This window comes from Triticum aestivum, chromosome 1D (genome assembly GCF_018294505.1).
Source record: "Triticum aestivum cultivar Chinese Spring chromosome 1D, IWGSC CS RefSeq v2.1, whole genome shotgun sequence".
In the NCBI taxonomy this organism is placed as follows: domain Eukaryota; kingdom Viridiplantae; phylum Streptophyta; class Magnoliopsida; order Poales; family Poaceae; genus Triticum; species Triticum aestivum.
Genome location: NC_057796.1, coordinates 446,670,580 through 446,679,733, shown reverse-complemented (window position 1 = coordinate 446,679,733; position 9,154 = coordinate 446,670,580). Strand labels below are relative to the sequence as shown.

At 45.6% G+C, this 9,154-nt stretch overlaps 2 protein-coding genes across 5 annotated transcripts in view; one reads left to right on the top strand and one right to left on the bottom strand.

The window, feature by feature from the left end:
- The window catches only part of LOC123182795 (6-phosphogluconate dehydrogenase, decarboxylating 2, chloroplastic), a 3,069-nt gene extending 486 nt beyond the window's left edge, over positions 1–2,583 (top strand). Inside the window, exons 2-5 of the mRNA XM_044595459.1 lie at positions 1–1,489; positions 1,852–1,869; positions 2,272–2,438; positions 2,552–2,583. Of these exons, the coding sequence (XP_044451394.1) occupies positions 1–1,489; positions 1,852–1,869; positions 2,272–2,438; positions 2,552–2,568 (1,691 nt within the window). The 3' untranslated portion in view covers positions 2,569–2,583. The remainder of the gene's footprint in view (positions 1,490–1,851; positions 1,870–2,271; positions 2,439–2,551) is intronic.
- A 1,715-nt stretch (positions 2,584–4,298) lies between these two features.
- LOC123182793 (uncharacterized) overlaps positions 4,299–9,154 on the bottom strand; it is a 5,571-nt gene continuing 715 nt past the window's right edge. Inside the window, exons 1-6 of one of the 4 annotated variants that reach the window (XM_044595458.1) lie at positions 8,302–9,148; positions 8,020–8,178; positions 7,381–7,525; positions 5,900–6,049; positions 5,538–5,814; positions 4,773–5,391 (exon numbers count right to left, since the gene is read on the bottom strand). In XM_044595458.1, the coding sequence (XP_044451393.1) occupies positions 5,304–5,391; positions 5,538–5,814; positions 5,900–6,049; positions 7,381–7,525; positions 8,020–8,178; positions 8,302–8,304 (822 nt within the window). In that variant the 5' untranslated portion in view covers positions 8,305–9,148 and the 3' untranslated portion in view covers positions 4,773–5,303. Of the gene's footprint in view, positions 4,743–4,771; positions 5,392–5,537; positions 5,815–5,899; positions 6,050–7,380; positions 7,526–8,019; positions 8,179–8,301; positions 9,149–9,154 lie in introns of those variants that run through there. The other 3 variants (XM_044595457.1, XM_044595456.1, XM_044595455.1) reach the window with 3 other exon arrangements.

Genomic DNA, 9,154 nt, shown 5'->3' with positions numbered 1-9,154 from the left:
CGCCAGCGCCGCCAGCGGCCGCCGCGGCGCAGTCCCCGCCCCCGCGCATCGGCCTCGCCGGCCTCGCCACCATGGGCCAGAACCTCGCGCTCAACATCGCCGAGAAGGGCTTCCCGATCTCCGTCTACAACCGCACCGCCGCCAAGGTCGACTCCACGCTCTCCCGCGCCGCCGCCGAGGGCGCGCTCCCCGTGCTCGGCCACCGCGACCCGCGGGACTTCGTGCTCTCCCTCGCGCGCCCCCGCACCGTCGTGCTCCTCGTCCAGGCCGGCCCCGCCGTCGACGCCACTATCGACGCCCTCTCGCCCTACCTCGACGCCGGCGACGCCATCGTCGACGGCGGCAACGAGTGGTACCAGAACACGGAGCGCCGCATCGAGCAGGCCGCATCCCGGGGGATACTCTACCTCGGCATGGGCGTCTCCGGCGGCGAGGAGGGCGCGCGGAACGGCCCCTCGCTCATGCCCGGCGGCGACTTCCAGGCCTACAGCAACATCAAGGACATCCTCGAGAAAGCCGCGGCTCAGACGGAGGACGGCCCGTGCGTCACGTTTGTCGGGCCCGGTGGCGCCGGCAACTTTGTCAAGATGGTGCACAACGGGATCGAGTATGGTGATATGCAGCTCATCGCCGAAGCCTATGACGTGCTCCACCGTGTTGGCGGCCTCTCAAATTCGGAGATAGCCGATGTGTTTGCTGAGTGGAACAAGGGAGAGCTGGAGAGCTTCTTGGTGGAGATTACTGCAGACATATTCACTGTGGCTGATCCACTGGAAGGGAGCACCGGTGGGGCGCTGGTTGACAAGATTCTTGACAAGACCGGGATGAAGGGGACCGGGAAGTGGACGGTGCAGCAGGCGGCGGAGCTTGCAGTCGCTGCGCCCACGATTGCAGCATCGCTGGATGGGAGGTACTTGTCGGGGCTCAAGGATGAGCGAGTTGCAGCCGCAAGTGTGCTAGAGGAAGAGGGGATGCCAGTTGGGCTTCTGGAGAAGATTAATGTCGATAAGAAGGTGCTGGTGGACAGGGTGAGGCAGGCACTTTATTCGTCCAAGGTTTGCAGCTACGCACAGGGGATGAATCTGCTAAGAGCCAAGAGTGTGGAGCAGGGCTGGAATCTTAACCTTGCCGAGCTTTCAAGGATTTGGAAGGGTGGATGCATTATTCGGGCAAGGTTTCTTGATAGGATTAAGAAGGCTTATGACAGGAACCCTGAGCTGGCCAATTTGATTGTCGACAGGGAGTTCGCCAGGGAGATGGTGCAGAGGCAGGGCGCATGGCGGTGGGTTGTGGCCCGGGCAGTAGAGGCTGGGATTAGCACCCCAGGGATGTCTGCGAGCCTTTCATACTTTGATACCTACAGGTGCAACCGGTTGCCAGCGAATCTGATCCAAGCACAGAGGGACTTGTTTGGAGCACACACCTATGAGCGCATTGACCGCCCAGGTTCTTTCCACACCGAGTGGACTAAGCTGGCAAGGGAGGGCAAGTGAATGACTTTGCAGCCACCTGAGGAATTTGGTGGTACCATATGTGGTCTCGGTGATTCGGGGTGATGTCTCTTCGTGGTTCTCTTTAATTTATCTATTGCTGTTTTTGCAATACGAGATCTGAATTGTGTACCTTGAATAATGTAGTGTCTTGTGCTGTATGCACGTGAAGAACATTTGTGTAGCTTCAGGTTCTATGGTTTAGATACACCCAGTTTTATCCACTTATAAATTTGGAGCAACGGTTTTAATGCCTCGCATCCCAATGTTGCCCTTGAAGTGTGATTTCGAATATGTCAATATGGTGGTAACTGGTAAGAGTAGTGACTGATGTTTCTCTACTTCTATGAATCTATTTTAGGTTGTTCAGTGTTGCAAGGTAGTATTTCATTTCACCTGCTGTGCTGTCACCCTACTGTTGGAGCTATCTCTGGTCCTGTGATGAGTTTCATCTTGTTATGGGCGGGTCCATGCCATATGACATATATTTGAAAATATCAAAGATGGAAAATCTGTTTGATTGTAGATACAAAAGGAAATCATTATTAATGGGCCTGCTCATTCTCAATGAAACGCCTTCTTGTTTGTTGGATAGCAAGCCTGGACAAATTTTTGCAAATGATTGTTCTTTTGTTATTGTTGCATCTTTGTGTTCCAGGAGAACACTAAATTATGTCAGAGAGAAAAGAGGTACCTGTGTAGTTTTATGAATTTATACAGTACTTCTCTTCAACTGGTCAAAACTCAAAACCTTTGATAAGATATGCAACTAATTTTTCAGATTAATCGTTTCTTCAAGTTCATCATGTTTCACTTCTTACATGTTGAAGTGGCAAGAATATTTCCCAAATGAAGAATTACTGTGGCCACCACACTTCGACGCAGAAGTTCTCCGTTACCCAAAGCCAAAGATTGTTTGTGTTTATTTGTCATGGAGACTAGCAGAATGTGAGTTATTCCTCCTCAAAGAGCACATCTTGAACTGGTCAAAAGACATTTATGAACTTGTCGACGGTAGTACAGCAATGTACTAATATCTGAATTTATTTCTTCATCTGCAGCAGTATGTATGCGCTAAATTTAGTCCTTGCTTATCTGATGCTGTGGCGAATACTTGTATGAATGCCCTTGTCCCTTATTTGTTTGCATTTGGATGCTAGTGAAATCTGGAAAAAGGCGAAGAAGCTCAGGAGATACTGAAGGTCTTATTTTCATCATCTACATACATGATCTAAATATTTGTTTGCATTATCCTATTTATTAATTCTTCTGTTACCTACAGTCTCCAACTCTCCAGCCTTCTCTGGAAATTGTCAAAGGACAGGAACGATTTGCCCTTTCAGCGGTTTCAGATGAACGAACTACAACAGCGAACCGGCCATGCGGGCGGGCGAGAGCGCCGCTCCTGGTAGTTTCGTAAATTGTCCCACATCGCCCGCTGTGGCATGGTGCACCCTGCTTATCTACTGGCCTGCCTACATAGCATTGCCTCCACGGGGGAGTGGACACAGCCGGCCGGCAATGAGAGGGAAAAGAAAGAGGTGAAAGTGAGGAAAAAAAGAGGCCCAAGAGACCACAAAAAAGAGAGGCCAGAGCCCAAAAAAAGCAGTACCCGTGGAGGCTTTTTTCATTTTAAATTTTTGCGTGAAAGTTTTTTACTCGTACGTGATTTTTCTGACTCTTGATAATATTTTCCCAACTTTAACATGCCCTTTTTTTTTACTCTTGATATATAATATTTTCCCAACTTTAACATTCCCTTTTACTCTTAATATATAATATTGTTAGTCTTGTCTATAAACTTTCTTTGTGATATTTTTGAAAGCATTTTCTTTGTATTGACGTAATCAAGCTCCCAGGCCGGAGAGGGGTGGATTTTGCTACATGGCACCTAATTAATTTTAAAAGTTTCTCAATGAGAAGCGCATAATGTTCGCCTCTGGTAGAACATATGTGTATTGTGGATGCGGTAACTACAATAATACTACACCTACAAAAGCTGTTACGAGTAATTACGTAACCTTCCTCATAATCCTCTCGGCCCACCGAATTCAATAGGGTCGGTTATTGAGAGTTGGGGGATATTGAAAGTTGGAGTAAATTTTTTTACTCCACTATGGCGGTTAGGGGATCGGCTAGAGTTAAGATCTTTTTTATTTCTCTTTTCTTCTTCTTTCTTTTTCTTTTTTCTTTTTCCTCTTTCCTTAGCCTAGGATTTTTTTTTTGTTTCCTTCTCAGGCTTAGCTCAAGCCCATTGGTTATTTCTTTGAAACCTCTATCTTTTACTTTCTTTATATTAATAGAAGTTGCTGTGGGGTTTTACCCTACTGTTTATAGTAAAAAAAACAAAGGATCGGCTAGGTACGTCGTAAGGAAGTGTAACCTAATATTTACTCCCTTATGGCCTTTTAGGGGATTGGTTAGAAAAGGTCATTTATTAGTACACAAATAATAGCGGTATTGGGCCCCGTTCGTCCTTCCTGCTCGACACGACAGCGTCATATCACTTGGGGAAAAAAATCTACTCCCTCAATTCCTAAATATAAGTTCTTTTTAAAGATTCCAATGCGGACTATATACGAAGCAAAGTGAGTGAATCTACACTCTAAAATATGTTTATATACAGTATTATGCAAGAGTGAACAATGGGTACATATTGAAGGTTGTAGATCTGGAGTGAACAATGCGTGACGTCCTTGGATGAGAGCATGCATGCTCATTCTTTGAACACGGTGACAGGGCGAAATGCAGCCGGGCGATACTCTACTCCCACGACAAACAAATCATCTGGCCACGGATACTCGCAACACAGTTCTAATATGCACGTTCCAGCAACTCATTAGCAAAACACAGGCATCCTAGATCCATCTACATTTGTACTAACAGCCAACAGTCGGGAACTTGACACGATTCATGGCTACAAGGTTCCTGCCGAGGCCACTGTTTTCCCAGGTAAAGCGACAGTACGCATGGAATGGTCTGCTGAGATCTATGCATCTATCTATCCTCAGAAGCAACAAACCAAAGTACGTCCGCACAACAAAAACTACTCGCCACATTATCATTTTGCTGTCGGTCACGGGCGTCTTGCCTTCAAATGAGAAGACAGTTCGTGTTGAAGCACACAACTTTACAAGTGCTCAGTCTTCGTGGACAGACGAGTGATCCTGGGAGGGAGGAGTCGGGACGGTACTCGAGTAACTTGACTTGTTGACAAGGGCCTTGCGCGGGGCGTCCATGAAGCCTTTTCACCTGACAACATATGCAACTTAAAAGGTCAGATGCTTATCGGGAAGCCAACTGCAAGCATGCAGTGATGTGGAGTGGGAGTGCAGCACCACGTGTATAGAAACCTCAACCGTACAGCTCAGACAAGGATTGCCCTGCTTTGAGAGAGAGACCCATCAAATGTGAATGACAACTTCACTTAGGAAAAATATCATCAACCACTAGGCTTAGTTTCAACACCTCAAAACAGACAGCATAAGAAACCCATCCCCGTACTTCGAATAACTTAGCATGTCTTTATTGCATCTACCTCAACAGTTTCCAGGCTTTCCTCTGTATTTCTGCCCATGTGGCCATGTAGGCACAACTACTCAACAATCCCATCAGGGCATACTGAATGCCCACGGAAAATTAGACATGATGAAACTATCCTAGTTCCAGTGTTGAGACACCTATTGTTTTTCATCATTCTGATCAAGTTACCACAGCCCATGCAGCCCTTTGTACCTAAGCATCTTCATCTAAATGTTCCAGATCTGACTGTAGGAGAAGAGCTAGAAATTATACATCGGTATGGGACATTTTTCATTTTAGTCTTGGATGGACTCTCTTTAGGCTGTTGGAAACACATACTCCCTCTGTCCGGAAATACTTGTCGGAGAAATGAATGTACCTAGACGTATTTTAATTCATTTATGCAAGATGCATCAGCCACAAAAAGGAACAAGAGGAATATTTTACTCAAGAAATATGAGCATGCCAAGTTTCTCTTTCAGAGGGTGCTATGCTGAAAAGACAATCTATATTTCAAATGCTCACCTCTTGGATTCCTTGCCCCATACCCCCTTCCTGCGTTCCCTATTCCCATCGCGAACTCGTGAAGGATAGGGAGGGGGAGGCAGGTCAGGACTGGACTGCTCCTTGTCCCTCAACTCAGTCAGCCGAGCACTCATCCTCTTCTTTACTGGAAGCGCAGGCTTTGTTGAAGCTGGTTTCATTTCATATTCGATTTCATTTATAACAACCTTGACATCCTTGCCATCAAATAGAAATGTTCCTTCAAGGACGACCATATTCTTCAAAGATCGAAGTAGCCCTGTTTAGCAAATAAAATATGAGAAAAATTACATATGATTGGTTGGTTTATTTTCAATTTGAATAAACTAGAACATATTTCTTACTTTCAGATGTTTTCACAGAGAGTGAATTATTCACTGCATGCTGGAGTAGTTCAATTCGCATGACAATATCTTTTCTTTCAAGAATTTGTACTTTAACTTGTTTAATCATAATCTTCAAATCTGATATTGCCTTGGGGAAATCAGATTCTACTGAAAATAAAAACAGAGTGGATCAGGCACAAAATATCTATGAACAGATGAAGAAACTACCCTATAAACAAATGAAGAAGAAAATACACCAAGCTCGACCTTCGTCCCAGTTACCATCTAGTCCGGCTTATACAAGAAAGAACAGGGGACCAGCTGACATGTAGGAATAGTCAGCTCTAGCAAATATGAAGCTCGAGGACAAGCTGCTTCTCTGAGAAGGGGAGTAATGTTGTGTCATCTTAAGAGTCCAGTTGTCTCTTACATGGACCCATCTTAGTCCAGAAGTATCCAGGGTGTGTGGAATTACTTTTCAGTGAACAGTAACTGACCTAAAGGGTCTATATAAGGATGTATCCTCGTAAGGAGGGCAAGTAATGAAATACCGTATTCCCTACCCCTGCTTCTCTTTTACCTCCCTAATTCTCCCATCCTTTCCCCACTACCCTTCTACTGTATCACAGCACCTACATGGCGACGACCCTTACGTCCAACGATTGCCCCATACTACAACCTCCCTAGCAAACGCCGGCTGCAACATTATGTGCAATGATCTGCCTGTTAAACACTCTGAATATGCACGAAATTTGAAACGATTAGCAGTTCTAACAAGTTTATATGTCAGTTGGAACACATATTGGAACTTTAAAAATTTCTGGATATAAGATAACAATACTCAATAGAATCTCGCCAAAATACAAAATTAGGCACTTGAAGAATAACCTGATTAATTTTTTTAATGGATAGCAATGAACTAAGGACCAGGTTAACAAAAAAAACTAGTATGCAGGTTAACAGGGTCAAAATTACTAGCCCAATGCAGGCTTGGTGAACTGGACCAGCAGTTAACTTGCAGCAAACCAACAACAGGACAGAGACAGAGATCACATCAAACTATAATCCTAAAGACAAGGTGTTTGACAGACCATTTTATTTTAGCCTTCTGATAGAATAGTCTGATTTGACTAATGAAATCAGCTCATTCATTATCTATGCAGACCAGTGTTGATTTCAGCATTCACTGCAAACAGGCAGAAACTTCTGTTTGAAAAAACAAAGAAAAATGAGGCAATTCACAGCCAGGACGAATCTCGTCACGCCTAGCTTGGCTCAGCCCAACCTAGTCTTCCAACCCTAGCTGAGCCAACTGGGCTTTAGGATTGGGCCTGAGGCCAGCCTGCTCAATGCAATAGGGAAACCAGAGTGGGAGCACCAAACAGATTTGCTGATCATGGTTTGTTTTAGCGAAAAGGGAACCGGGATTGCGAAACAGGCATTAATCATGGGCATAATCTATATGCCATAGAAGTAATTGCATCAACATGTTCATGTACCTTTTTTCTTGGGATCAAATTTCATGTCAGCAGGTACCATGTGCGTTTCTTCAAGCAATTTCAGCAATTTCTGTTTTTTACCCAAGTACATCTTCTTCTGTTTGGCAACCATAGAAGCCTCCAAGGTGTTAATCTCTTCAGTTGCCTGTATACAATGCAAGTTTTTTTCAGATCATCAGCTGGACCCATATAAATGAAACCATGGGTCCACAAGATTCAGTTATTGCAGAAAAATAACAAAAGCAAGAAATAAACAGTGTTTGCTACAGATCAGGCCTTGCAACAGCATAGCGCCTATAAACACATTTATACACCTTAGAAGAAGGTGTACAATGCAAGTTTATACGACAAAAAATAAAACTGGGCACAGCGCCTATGAAACACATTCATACACCTTAGAAGAAGGTGTACAATGCAGGTTTATATAACAAAAAATAAAACTGGGCACAGCGCCTATGAAACACATTCATACACCTTAGAAGAAGGTGTATAATGCAGGTTTATATGACCAAAAATAAAACTAGGCACAGCGCCTATGAAACACATTCAAACAGCTTAGAACAAGGTGTAGAAGCAAGTTTATATGACCAAAAATAAAACTGGGCATGAATAAACATAAAAAAGCTACCAAGATCTTACTTTACTGATAAGTTCCATGGAAAGTGACTTCTCCTTGGTCAATTCATTTGCGGATTCAGCATCTATGCAAGCAAAAGTTTCGGCAAACTCCAAGATATTTTCTGGAGCAGTATTGTGGAACTTCCACAGGTCTCGAAGCTTTAACCCCAAGGCTTGAAGCTGCCATTCATAAAATTAACAAAACCATGAGTTAAGAGCATGAGTGTAAACAGAAATTTATGCTTGTTTAGTTGATACTCAATTGGTCTTCTTGACCGTAGCAATTATCGCTTACTCCCTCACCATTTCTCCTCTGTTGTATCACAAATTTGCAACCCAAGCCTCAATTAGTATGCAAGCTGTGCCACAGCCCTGTTACACATTGCAGGTGCACGCCAATTCACAAGGGAACGCTGCTACACACACACACACGATAATTTCTGGACGATTTACGCACATCAAGCCGTCAATGCATCAAGCCGTCTTTGCATAGATCCTGAAAAACCTACGGCAAGGAGCAGCCGACCCTCTTCCCGACGCAGCCCTCTGCCGCTGCCCCTCACGCAGACGCCGCCCTCTTCCGCTGCCCCTCACTCCGTCGACCAGCAGAAGAGGGCGTGAGGAGCAGCAGCTCGCCCGCGGCCCCTCACGCCCTCTTGTGCTGGTCGCCGCGCCGCTGTCCACTACCGCCGCCGCCGCCCCAATTTGCTACCGCCTTCGCCGCCGGCCCCATCCGCTGCAGCACTACTCCCTCCTGCCGCCGACAGGCAAGGCCTCCGCTAGAGCTATTGCTGTGGCAGTGTTGATCCCCGGACCCGTACGTGGTGGATCTGATCTAACGGCCAGGAAGGAATGGGGCGCGCGTAGAGATGATGGAGTGAACGCTCGCTGAATACACTCTCTCTAAACCCACCTTAACCCCATGGCAGTATGGCACCCTCGCATCTCCATCCAAGAGAAGAGACGATCGCTGGTGGAACACGGAACCATGGATGGAGGGCGTCCATCCAGCCCCAAATTCGAAATCCACGGCATCCAAACTCCAAATTCGAAACCCATGGCACCCGAATCCAAATTTGAAACCCGTGGCATCCAGCCCCAAATTCAAAACCCACGGCATCCGAACTCCAAATTCGAAACCCATGGCACCCGAATC